Here is a 12,872-nt window from a genome sequence, read left to right on the forward strand (position 1 = left end):
ACCACAACTTTCAGGACTCGCTACAACTTCCAGGACCACTACATCTTTAGGACATCTTTCAGGACTCGCTACAACTTCCAGGCCCTCAAAGTCTTCAAAGTCCAACCATGTCCGCAAAGTGTCCTCAACATCGTAATAGGCTTCAAAGTACAGCTATATACACAGTACCAGCCAATTAGTGTTAGGCTCTGTATTTACATGATCTTAATACCGCCATCCAATCACAAATATTTAGCACTATAATGGTTTATAACGAATGAGATGCTAATCAAGTGATGGGAGTATTTACTATATATGGTCGAAAGGTTTCAACTCCGAAATTGAACCAATGTTCGAAGCGGATGTAATGCCAACCCCAACATTCGAGGAATCAACACTCGCCCACCACCACGTTAAGACCTTTTCCTCGTAATTCAAGGAAGATGTCTGCCTCCAACCCGAAAAACACCTTGACTACTACTTCTTGAAAATACATGGACTACCTACTCACGTCCATAGCGTTTTTTTGGCCCAGGCTATAACTCATCTCGCTCGTCCTACCAGCATTCCAAATACTCATGAAACCACTTCCTGTCATCGATTAGTAAGCCTGTCTACCTAATATGCCCCCCTATATTTATGATTTGACTTCGTCATCGTCTTTCTCTCTTCTTGATATCCCATTAATCATTCATGGCTCCCATCCCCTACATCTAACATGCCTCCCAACGCCCCCCATAATCTTCTTACTACACACTTGTTAAACATTATGTTCTCCTCAGCCAAACAAGGAGATGTGGACACGCCAATGCTAGACCCCGAGCAACTAAAAGCCCTGAGCTTGGCTCAGGACCTGGACAGCTTTTTCCTCACTGGCAATCCAGGTAAGCCCAACCACTGTCTACCAACTTCGCCTAATGATTTCCAGGAACGGGCAAGACATTTACCCTCTCAAAGATCATTGAGGTTCTTCAAACACGAGTTAAACCATGCCAGCTGGGCGTCACAGCAAGCACGGGAGCTGCAGCAAATCGGCTTCAGGGTGAGTCCTCCCTACCATACATACCCCCTTCTTACATCGGCAGGTCAAACAATCCACTCTTGGGCCGGTCTAATTGGCTCAGAGACATGTATGGAACAGGCTCTTAAGAAGGTCAAAGACAACACTGCCGCTTCGACGCGTTGGCTGGAGTGCAAAGTTTTGATTCTGGATGAAGGTAAGCCTCCTTCGATACCCACCAAGTCATGATAATGATAAAAATCGCAGTCTCCATGATAACTGTCGTATTTTTAACACTGTTAGATTTTATTGCACGAAACATGCGCAAGTGCGAACTCGCCTTTGGCGGAATCTCCGTAAGAACCTTTTCCCTCCCCTAACTCTGACTGATGACATTCACAGCTCATAACTTCCGGAGATTTCCTCCAATTACCACCAGTGTCAATGGCAGGCAAACGTGTCGAATTTGCGTTTCAATCACCGCTGTGGGATGCAATTTTCAAGGATAACCACATCAGGTTAACCACCGTATATCGGCAGAACGAAGAAGGTAAGCTCATCCTAATCCCCATCACCACTGACCCACTTACCATCATATCAGGTTTACTTGATATCCTGAAAGATATCAGAACCAACAATATCACGCCTTGATCACAAATGCTGCTGGTCCGACAACAAAGGCTAATACAACCAAGCTATTTGCCCCATCTGGAGACGACTCGGTTATATTGTACTGTCAAGCTAGCCAACCAAGCTAACGAAGACAGGTTGACGAAAATCAGCGGTCAGGCAACAACATACCCTGCGCTCGACCTAGCCAGATCTACGGCCCAAAAACGACTTTTATTATCAGCACCAGTCGGTTCAATCGTCAAACTTAAAGTCAGAGCCCGCGTTGTCCTACGCAAGAATATAGGAAAGGGTCTCTTCAACGGCAGTATGGGCGTCGTGTTGGGTTTCTACACCTCACACAATGTTCTCCCACCAGACGAGAGAGCTGAAAGGCCCCAGACTGTACGCTCGATCCGCAATGTTAAAGTCGATGACAATGGCGTCCCAATCCATGCACCGCCAGGCCCAATTTCCACAGTTGGAGGCCGCGAACTGACACTGTTCCCATTAGTCAAATTTGAAATCGGCCCAACACATGAACATGTCCTCATTCTCGACGAGGAGTTTGTTTTTCAGGCTATCCAAGACAGGAAAGAATACACGGCCACGCGTTTCCAGGTTTGATATTCATTTCTGCAACCGCTTACTGATTCATATGCAAGTTCAGATCCCACTCTCACTGGGTTGGGCTATGACTATTCACAAGAGTCAAGGATCCGGCTTCGAAAAAGTTGTCGTCGACTGCAGGCAGTCGTTTGCTGATGGTAAGCGTCAGCCCAGACAATCTCCCTCTTTAGTATTAATTTGTCTGCCAGGACAAATATACGTGGGGCTGTCCCGGGCGCAGTCTCTAAAGGGGCTTCAAATTGTAGGCCTAAATGTACCAACGGTAAGTGCATCCGACGAGTTTACTTGTATCGCTAATGTACCTAATCCAAAGGTCAAAATGAATGACATCGCTGCCAAGTGGATGAAAGACAAGTTCGGTTCTGTCTAGGTTTTGTTATCCTCAGGACTCCTGGTCCACCGCTATTATCAAGTATTAAAAGATGTTACCTCGGATCACCGAGCAGAGATGACTTATAGGTAGCTACATACTATCTGACGACCTCAGACCTTCAAGCACTTATTGTGCAATGGTATGTCTTCATGGAATTAGTGACTTCGACCGCGCTAGTTTGTACATTCAACTGAGTCTTTCATCTGTACACGAAATGTGTCACACAAGTATACGTCTACATCCGTTCACATGAAATGCACCTTCTTACCCAAATTCGCATGCCTAACCTTAAAATTAGTTCTCCAGCGTTCAGGGTCTACAGCGTCGAAAGTTGAAATGGAACGTGCCATGCGCACTAATTTCACCGTTTTGCGGTAGATCCTCGACGTTCTCCTTCGATTGACCCTTTCGAAGAAGTAAGTCTTTCCTTGTATGCATATTACTACACAGCCCTAAATCAACTCATAGTCTAAAAATATCGCAATCCTAGGGCTCATTTACGCGCCTGTGCCATAGTTTTTCGGCAGCCGGTAATGATGTACAAATGCTGACAAATCAGCCAAACTAATCGACAAACAAAGCCAAACTAACCTAATACTCTGATGCTCTACCACCACCATCGCTACTCACATATGCCCCCTCGATTCAGATATCCCGATCTAGATGGCCTGCTCCCAGAGCAGAAACACATTGAACAACAGAAGAGATGGTGCGCGCGACAAATGCAGGATCCCGAGAAGGCAGAAAGGATCAGAGCAAGGGGTCGCGAAAACAAGCGAGAACAACATTTGCGCACAAAACTGCGCCAACAGTCTCTTGAAATCGGTGCGCCTCCCCCCCGCTTTCACAGACAAATGCCGTCGCCCGCTTCTTCAGATGTTTCTCCATCACATTCTATGGATGACAGGGTCACGCCAACACGCTACATGTTAGACACTGCTGTGATGGCAGATTCAATCTCATCCCCTACAAATTACAAGCCCACTCTCAAATTAGATCTGGCATCCGATATACTCAGTATTCAAGTCCCACTCCAATCGCAAACAGTCACATGGTCTGACGGATGCAGGACTGTCCTCCCATGTGTCATGGTCAAAGGTATCAATGTTTGCGAGGACAACGACATCGCCGTGGTGCACTTCCTCTCTCTATTTCCCAAATCAAAATTTGACTCCGCCAATGTCAATCACATCGAAAGAGGTAACTTGACGAGAGGTCAGGTACAAGATGCCGTCAGTGAAGCTCTTTGTCGAAACAAACCCGTCGTTATCCGCGGCTTCAGTAGCCATGACCCCCCTACACTGGACACGGATTATCTAGAGACAAATTTTGGGATATCGTGCCGCATGCGCGTCATTGTACACAGTAAGTCTCCTCTCGTTGTCCTCCCATAACTAAAGCTCTCTGCCAGATGTTGCAAACAGAGTAAACGACTTCTCTCGCCCACACATGGAAGCTACTATACAACAATTCATCAACGGTATCAATGACCCATCTAAGATCCAGTGCATCTCAGATATGCCTTTGTCTCAAATGGGTCTCCCACAAGAATTTCAGTGAGTCTCACACTCTTTCATAGCCGTCGTTGACCATAATTTGTCTAGGCTGCTGGACCACGGGCTCGTATATGGCTGGAACCAGACAACAGTCGATTGTCCTGTTTGCAGCGGCAAAGTCCATCCAGACAATTTCACCGTCAAATCCTGGGCCTTACTTCATCAAGCTGGATTCATCACCTATCCTCATCATGATGCGGACGGCGCAGTCACCTTCGTCCAGGTTCAAACTGGCATAAAGTTCTGGATCGTCTTCACCACCAAAGAGAAGCTCAGTCGAACGGCGCTTCTAAAGGCCCAGATGCTGTTCGCTGACTGGCAAAAACACCACAGGGAAATCGAGTCAACTTGGCATGGTGAGGTGATCACATTGTTACCGGGTGACCTGGTGTAAGTTTTATTTGTCACATCTATTCCAGGCCTTCGCTCACAAATCCAAGTTTCCAACCTGCCGGTCAAGTCCATGCCGTATACACGCCAGTGTCCTCGTTCACCACGGGCGGCAATTTTTACGGTTACGAGTACTTACATCTGACCAAGATCTCTCGTTGCATAGATGCCCACAAGGCAGAGTTTCTTACAAATCAATTTCACGAAAACGCCCTCGAAACATTCCAAAGGATGACCGTAGCGTTACCACGACTCCCATGAAGTGTTCGTAAGTCTTCTCACTCGTTGGGTTCGACATGTCTAAAACAATTAAAAGGGTTATACCACAGACCTATTATCGCATTATGCCTCATGATACTGAACCGGGAAAAGTACATAGCCTCGAACCACGACCCAGGATACAAGGTTCTTACATCGGAGAGCAGCGAGAGATCAGTTGACATCGCTACGGCTATCATTCATTTCTTCTACAAGGATGCGCCCAGCGCCCAGCGATCTTACCGCACCGGCGACCAGAGCAACCCGGGCGACACACTTTCTATGGAGGATCTTTTCACTTGTCTCGAACCTTTTTCTTCCATAAATACATGACAATATACTCCTCCCATATTCCACCTACTACTGTGTGTACTGCAGCCCCGACGTTGTATGACCAGTTTTCTTTCTACTTGTCTTACCTGATTCAAATCTACGAATCATAGCACTGTATCACAACCACCATTATCGATTCACGTTATACATTAGCTATATTCCCAACTCGCAAATGAACAACTAGTCTACAACGCATGTACATCACCAAGAGCTGCTTCAGGGCCTGGCGAGATAGCGACAATTCGACAACACGAATGTGTCACAATTTCACAATGAACTCAAAATAAAACTCAACATTTAATTGTCAACAAGGTATGATTCTACGTCCGTACAGTTGCATTCGCTGTTGACTTTATCATCACTTTGAGGACGTAGTTGTATCTAAAGTCTTGCAAGTACTCAAAGTCTCAAATGTTGCCAAAGTCACAAAAGTCACCACGGTTGAATTCAAGGACACTGTAAGTCCTCAAAGTCTCACATGTCATCAAAGTCTCAAAGTCCTCAAATTTACCACGTTTCAATTCAAGGGCACCATGAAGACTATCAGAATAGTGGGACTTTGAATTGATACGACTTTGAGCACATCAATTATCTTAAGTCTCACATGTCGCCAATGTCCTCAAAGTCTCAGATGTCGCCAAAGTCTTCAAAGTCTCCAAAGTTACCACGGTTGAATTCAAGGACACTAAAATTCTCTCACGGCCTCCTTTCACTGCACTTCTATCCAAAACACTTTAACGTTCACCAAGTACAACCCTTTGCTCTGTATTTCGAAGCAGATGTTATTGTACATCTTAATATACTGACCCCGTCCTGTCCAGAACGCAATAACCCGCTTTATCCTAGGCCAAACGATCTCCCTCAAAGAATACGACGATAACAATCCACTTTCCTCGTCGTTGCAAAGCGATTCTCAAAACCGCCTCCTGCACATCGCTTGTTACCCCCCATTCCACCTCTTGCATGTGATCTCTCGTGGTAGGTTAGTCGTATCTAAGAAGACTGAAATCAGACTGCGTCTCTGGAGAGCCAGATGTTCCATTTTTTATCTGCGTTGTCTGGCCCTTCGAGCGACGTGTTCATACACTCGAATGTCGAGCGCATTGGTACCGATGTCGACGATACAGTAACGGATGCTCATATTGATACCCTATTAGGCCTTACTCAGGACAACTCTCTATTGTGGCCTCCCTTAGACCTTTTCGACAAATACATGGAGTGGGAAGGAGAATGGACCGCAAGTTTAGAGGCATGGTTCATGAGGCACATTGCTGCCATACAAGACAGGGATTCGCGTGCGTTCGCTACCTGCAGTCAATGGACAGCGAGACTCTGTCAACGCACAACTTCTTCTTCCAAAGATACCAGCAGGGTTGTAACCGAGGCTCAAGCGGAATTGTTGTGCTTCGACATCGACAAATTGGATCCAAAATCGTTTGCGGCCCTAGATTAGCTTGTATTTCCGTCATTTGTTTTTCGTATTCGCCTTCATTTATACCCACACAAAACAATGTATATATATCTAGCAACGGAATGTACTTTACTATTATTGTTATTATCGTCTTCCCTGTTCTCTGTTAGTTAGTTCTGTTGGTTAGTTAGAGGTCTAGGTTCATTAGATGTTTGGGGATTTCATTATCTCGTCTTCTCCATTCTCTGTTGTTGTTCTCTGTTAGTTAGTTAGAGGTTTAGGTTCATTGATGGTTAGGGATTAGATTATCTTCTTAGGGTTAGTTAGGGTTGGCTTATGGTACAGTTTTTCGCTTCTCGTATAAAGGAAAAAAAGAGAACCGTCATATGGTATCCCATAATTTATGGTATGTCACTTGTCTATCTCACTGTCCGAGCTTTAGTTTCCTTGGCACTGTAGAGCTGATTTTTCCACACAGAGACCCTTTGCACTGACATACAGACATCCACAGTAGTGTAGCAACTTTGAAATTAGCTTAGCCAGTATCTCTGTAGGCTCGATGTGCAATTGTAATAGTCCTCAATGTCCTCAATGTCGCCAAAGTCATCAAAGTCACAATAGTCGTCATATTGTCTCTGTAGCATGTCCTCATATTGTCCTCAATGTCGCCAAAGTCATCAAAGTCACAATTATGTTACAGCCATAATAAGTCGTCAAATTTCTCGAAATATCCCAAGTAGTCAGTCATCGAAGTTCGCACTCAAATTACATTTGCTGGATGCATTTCCTGAGTTAAAAACAAGCAAAAATTGGTAAGACATTATTTGTCACATTGTGTTTGAGGTTAATTTCATAACTTTTGATAGTACGAATAACATGAATTCAGAGACCTTTGTTCGAAACAGGTGAACAAGTGTATCTTGATTACAGAACTTCTGAATCTATATACCCTTATTATACTTAGGAGTCACAGGAGTCACAGAAGTCAGACAACTAATAATTGAGTTACCATTTATGGAATATTGGTTCGTTTCAACATCTTCTCACAACCCGTTCAGTTTCGACGTTGACGTCTCACTAGATCATTAGTCTGTAATTCAGACTAGTCATCTCCCAGCAACCAGAAATTCATCATAGACCCTTTCCCGCTGCTAGTATTCACACTTGTCATTGTCGAACGTCAATACTTTATTTTTATTCTCTACTCGACTTAGATACATTGACACTCCAATGGAAGAAGCACATGTGTTCACTTTTTCTTATTGCAATGATCCCGAACCCTTCACAATTGATCCCATCATATGGGGTTTTTATATTTGACCAAAATCGACGATGGACCCGGCTAATCGACCCAGCTGTTCTAGCGTCGCGAATATCATGTCAATGCAACATCATCTGCGACCGATCACATGTGTCATCTATCCAAACCTGGTAATCATTGAATAGGAAAGAACTAGACATCAAGCTTCAAGGCTCTTCGATCGAAGCTCGCCACATCTGAGATCTTTAGCCTCGATGGGTTGGCATAGTATATATGCAGTACACTTTATTCCTTGCGGCTCCATTCCCGGTCGCAAATGCTCCGCTTACACAACGACTGTGCTGCTCGAAATTTTCGGACATGCATACCAACAAGCGCGACGTGAGCGATGTCTCAGTTCCTTTGTCGCGCTCGCCACTGGTCAGTAGAGCCTTTTTTAATGGCTGCATCCCAGCGTTGTGGAACGAACTATCATCTCTGGACCCCCTGCTACATCTTGTACCCGACGACGTCTTACAAAAAGACTTCATTGACAATAAGTGGTCCTACGTAGGTCAAGTCTTTTGTCTCCGACTTTCACATCATTGAAGCCATCACAGAAATCCTCCGGTATTCTCACCCAACGAGACCTCAATCGTCTCTACTTTTACGCCCCTCATATATGCCAAATTCATGCCCACGGGCTTAGCCCAACCTATGGCGCCATCCAAGCCTTCGATGCTATCGTGCGTGTACACTCTTGCACCTCGACAAATCCCCTCCTTCCATGCCTAAATCACCTGCAGCTGAGAGGCACACACGCTGGACTTCTAGCACATATGAAAATATTGCTCCACAACGGTTTAACAAGTGTCGAGCTCCCATACTACGGCACGGGTTTGCAGTCTGCTGTCTCTGCTCTCCTTGCAGCACCACCTCCCCTCCAAAAACTTGTTTACGTCGATACGGCAAACAACACGAAAGAATTTGAAAAGTCTGTCCATCTGCTTCAGTCCATTCGCGATCTTACGGTTTCACTTCTTCACCCAAATGCAATGGAAGCTATCGCCTCTTTACCATTCTTGGAGTCCTTGAGTGTTGTGATCAACGACTCACTCGACACACTACCGTACACCATCACCTGCATTCGTTCCATATCCTCACTCAAAATAATAATGGAGAGGTCATTTCTCTTTGGAGGTTTGGGCAATACTAGCTTCGACGCTGCAATGTGCCTGTTGCACGCGCTTCCCATCCCTTGTCGGCAGCTTACTGTCGTAACCCCAGTTCACCTCGGGGGAGCCCAGTTGACAGATTTTATATCTTCTCTTGCACAAGAATTCAACGTGTCTGACCAATCTAAATTCTCCGTTATCGACCTCAACCGTTTCTCGGTTGTTGTGGACACCCACCTGCTACACAACAGCATCCCACTTCTGTCCCACTTTTTGGAACCTCTATATACGGTCCCTATCACACATATCGACCTGAGGTGGTTTTCCATGTGTGATCTAGACGATACAGCCTTAGATTCACTCTCGCATGGCCTCCCAAACCTGGAATCGCTATTCATTGGCACGCACTGTTACTGGCCAGATCCCCCAAGGACATCTCTCGCTGGACTGTCTACGGTGTTGCGCAATTGCCCGAGACTGAAAGAATTGGGGCTGGTATTTAACTGTAGCATAGGTGCGCTAGACTTCGGGTTACTCCCAGTTAACACATCGATTACAACATTGAACGTGGGTGTATCCCCGCCATACAACCCCAACGCCATTTCCACTTTTCTCACCACCGCACTACCTTGCCTCAACAGGATAGAGGTCGAGTCACACAACACATCCTTTCCAGCTACATACAACTTTATGAAGTCAGGACCGTTGTCACCGGGAATTTTGTTGGAACACCATACTGGTCAAATTTTTGCAGTACACATTGACGCTCTAAAGTAATTTATACACGGACGTGTCACAATTTCACAATGACCTCAAAATAAAACTCAACATTTAATTGTCAACACGGTATGATTATACGTCCATACACTTGCATTCGCTGTTGACTTACGAATGCAACGTTCTCGTCGAGCATATCGCACCCCACCCGTTTCTCGTGTGCATGTTGTCATCAGCCACCATTTAGCTTTGCTTTGGATTCGGATCCCATTCAACTTCGTTATCTGTACACATACCATATCCATTTAGCTCTAGACGTGGACATCGAAGTTATAAGTTCTCTACATCTACAACTACCATCATCTCCCGTCCTCGCTATGACCACCCACCCTACTTTTTGCCATCTACTTTCGCTACAGGACATGCTTAACCTGGGCACATCACACTCGTATATGAACGTCGACGCAGACATTATGATGGTTAGTTAGTTTTACTCTTCTGATTCAGTTCAACATCATTCGTCACAGGAAACACTTGAGCCGGAGCATGAGTCCCACTCGTGTATGGTCGTAGACGCAGACATTATGATGGTTAGTTAGTTTTACTCTTCTGATTCAGTTCAACATCATTCGTCACAGGAAACACTTGAGCCGGAGCACGAGTCCCACTCGTGTATGGTCGTAGACGCGGAGATTATGATGGTTAGTTAGTTCTACTCTTGCGCTTCAGTTTGGCATCATTCGTCACAGGAAACACTTGAACCGGAGCACGAGTCGCACTCGTATATGGTCGTCGACGCAGACGTTATGATGGTTAGTTAGTTTTACTCTTCTGATTCAGTTCAACATCATTCGTCACAGGAAACACTTGAGCCGGAGCACGAGTCCCACTCGTGTATGGATGTCGACGTTGACGTCGCCACGGTCAGCCCATCTTACTCTATTCTACTCCCTTCGATTCAATACTGTTTTCATTCTCGACAGGAGGACATGTTTATTGAACAGGCGGTGTAAAGCGTCGTCGATGAAGGCAACCAAATGAACTGTGAGTCCTACATATGATACAGCAAATGAGAACTGACGTCTAATTGCACAATAGTCCATATTCTAGTCAGTTTACCGATATATACCTCTCCCGACTCGTCTATACGAATATCGCATACCACACCCCACTCCAATATTTACTAGTTTCCGCTGCTGATACTCACCCCATTCACCAGTTTAGTCTCAATTTCTCCCTTCCCTCGTGTTAATCTTCCATACCAATATAACCAACTACTTAGTTTGGTGTTAGTTAGTTGACCAAGCCTAGCTAACCTCAGCCATTTCCTACATTCTCAACAATGGATGCTGATTGCAATCATACGTGGCCAGACCTCGCGAATGTACCAACACTACGGAAAGCAAAACCGAAACTCGACCTCCCGTACTTTTTTAATTTACTACACCCTCAGGACACGGTCAAATTTCGAGTACTATCATTAGTCAACCTCAAGTTCAAGGTCATTCCATCCTCTTATTCAAACTTACAATGCATGGGGCAACAAGTTATAAGTTGCTTGAGGGACAGATGTCTAAATAACTCACGCAAATTTCAAAGGTGGTTTATTCTGCTGAAGGAGTTTAGATCCAACACATTAATTTGAACATCTTTAACTATCTTTGTATCTTTGTTCCAAGACCGTCTTCACGATACCCCACGCATGTCTTTTAGTACTACAAGCAGATCATCCATTCTCTCTTCCAAAAACGCAATCTTCTTGGCTGCGAGTAACACATCTCTGTGTGCTGCATTTTGCACCGCAACTAGCTCTTCCTCGTTCTCTATCAATAGCGCTTGCGTGTCCGATAAAATCTGCGAGGCTTTTCTCTCTACAGACATTGCTCACAACTAGCACATATAAGATATTTATAGCACGTACTAGTGTCTTGTTCTGCCGCAACCAATGCTTTCTTCTTTGCCCTCTTCTCTCTCCGTATTTCCTTATGAATAGCAGATCTAGAGAGCCCTTGAGACCCAGTATATTAGCAGTAGACGGGGTGAAATATGCTTATGTGACGTACCGGTTTCCTCTTGCGCCACAATCCTCCATGCATTGTCATATGCTCTCTTCTTGTTCCGTTTCATGGTTCCCTTCTGGTACCTAGCAAGTACTATCGAGGATGTGGGACTTTTTTTTCAAAAAAATAATAATCTTGGGACGTACAGATAAGCCTTTGTTCGGCCAGACGCGATTCGCGTTGCTTTTCCAACTTCTCTTGCTGTTTTCTGTGACGAATCTGGGACTTGGAAAGCTTGATAAATTCATTGGATGTGTCTTGCATATAGACATTTTTTGATACACCAACAACTGAATTGTATGTATCTCAACAAACTTTCGTTACGAGGATTAAAAAGAAGTGCAGTGTACCTGCTTCTTCCACGGTATTATCCATGAAAGCTCGATCGGATGTAGCTGTGAAAACAGTCGAGTCTGATAATGAGACAATTCAGTGTCAGGAGCTGGCATCTAACAGAGTTTGGAGATTGTCTAATTTGACTTACAGACAAAAGACTCGCGAATAACAAGAGTCCGATGTCAACGTCTGATGGTAAAATGAACTTGAAATGTTTACCACTTCCGCTCCGGTATTCCGACTTCCACGAGTGGTAAAGCGATCCGCCTACTTTCACACGTCTGATGATTATCTAAAGTCTTGCAAGTCGCCCAAGTCCTCAAAGTCTCAGATGTCGCCAAAGTCTTCAAAGTCTCCAAAGTTACCACGGTTGAATTCAAGGACACTAAAATTCTCTCACGGCCTCCTTTCACTGCACTTCTATCCAAAACACTTTAACGTTCACCGAGTACAACCCTTTGCTCTGTAATTCGAAGCAGATGTTATTGTATATTTTAATATACTACATGTGGGGTCACTGGCCCAGTAAATCGTTCAACACCAAAAATTCGTGTCTGGTAATACTCGGTAAACTCACAGTCCAGTCACTTATCACAATTTTGAGGACGTAGTCGTTCTTCTGGGACTTTGATGACATTGAGAGCCTTACTACAGTAATATAGCTTTGACGACTATCCGTAACAACTTCAAGGACATGAAGGACTTTGGCGACATACTGCGATCTCGAGGACCTACATTATCTTTGGCTTATTAATCACAAAAAAGTTTTGGAACATGGAGGACTTTGATGACCTACTACGGCTGT

At 44.7% G+C, this 12,872-nt stretch overlaps 4 protein-coding genes across 4 annotated transcripts; 3 read left to right on the plus strand and 1 right to left on the minus strand.

Annotated features, from left to right (window-relative positions):
* Nucleotides 1-3,223: 3,223 nt before the first annotated feature.
* Nucleotides 3,224-4,798, plus strand: F5891DRAFT_1189346 (uncharacterized protein; the record flags this gene model as incomplete). The annotated part of the gene is made up of 4 exons (XM_041367144.1): nt 3,224-3,956; nt 4,003-4,147; nt 4,196-4,537; nt 4,588-4,798. The coding sequence occupies 4 exons, from the start codon at nt 3,224-3,226 to the stop codon at nt 4,796-4,798; spliced, it is 1,431 nt and encodes a 476-aa protein (XP_041225450.1).
* Nucleotides 4,799-5,741: 943 nt separating this feature from the next.
* On the plus strand, nt 5,742-6,581 carry F5891DRAFT_1189347 (uncharacterized protein; the record flags this gene model as incomplete). Its single annotated transcript, XM_041367145.1, has 3 exons — nt 5,742-5,915; nt 5,950-6,093; nt 6,141-6,581. The coding sequence occupies 3 exons, from the start codon at nt 5,742-5,744 to the stop codon at nt 6,579-6,581; spliced, it is 759 nt and encodes a 252-aa protein (XP_041225451.1).
* Nucleotides 6,582-8,160: 1,579 nt separating this feature from the next.
* Nucleotides 8,161-9,731, plus strand: F5891DRAFT_1189348 (uncharacterized protein; the record flags this gene model as incomplete). The annotated part of the gene is made up of 3 exons (XM_041367146.1): nt 8,161-8,349; nt 8,400-8,525; nt 8,586-9,731. The coding sequence occupies 3 exons, from the start codon at nt 8,161-8,163 to the stop codon at nt 9,729-9,731; spliced, it is 1,461 nt and encodes a 486-aa protein (XP_041225452.1).
* A 1,626-nt stretch (nt 9,732-11,357) lies between these two features.
* Nucleotides 11,358-12,704, minus strand: F5891DRAFT_980821 (uncharacterized protein; the record flags this gene model as incomplete). Its single annotated transcript, XM_041377045.1, has 7 exons — nt 11,358-11,542; nt 11,593-11,679; nt 11,735-11,824; nt 11,878-11,965; nt 12,082-12,126; nt 12,216-12,359; nt 12,645-12,704. 7 exons carry the CDS (start codon nt 12,702-12,704, stop codon nt 11,358-11,360), a joined length of 699 nt encoding a protein of 232 aa, XP_041225453.1.
* Nucleotides 12,705-12,872: the final 168 nt, after the last annotated feature.

Source organism: Suillus fuscotomentosus (assembly GCF_016647785.1).
Source record: "Suillus fuscotomentosus strain FC203 chromosome Unknown F5891scaffold_30, whole genome shotgun sequence".
Taxonomy (NCBI): domain Eukaryota; kingdom Fungi; phylum Basidiomycota; class Agaricomycetes; order Boletales; family Suillaceae; genus Suillus; species Suillus fuscotomentosus.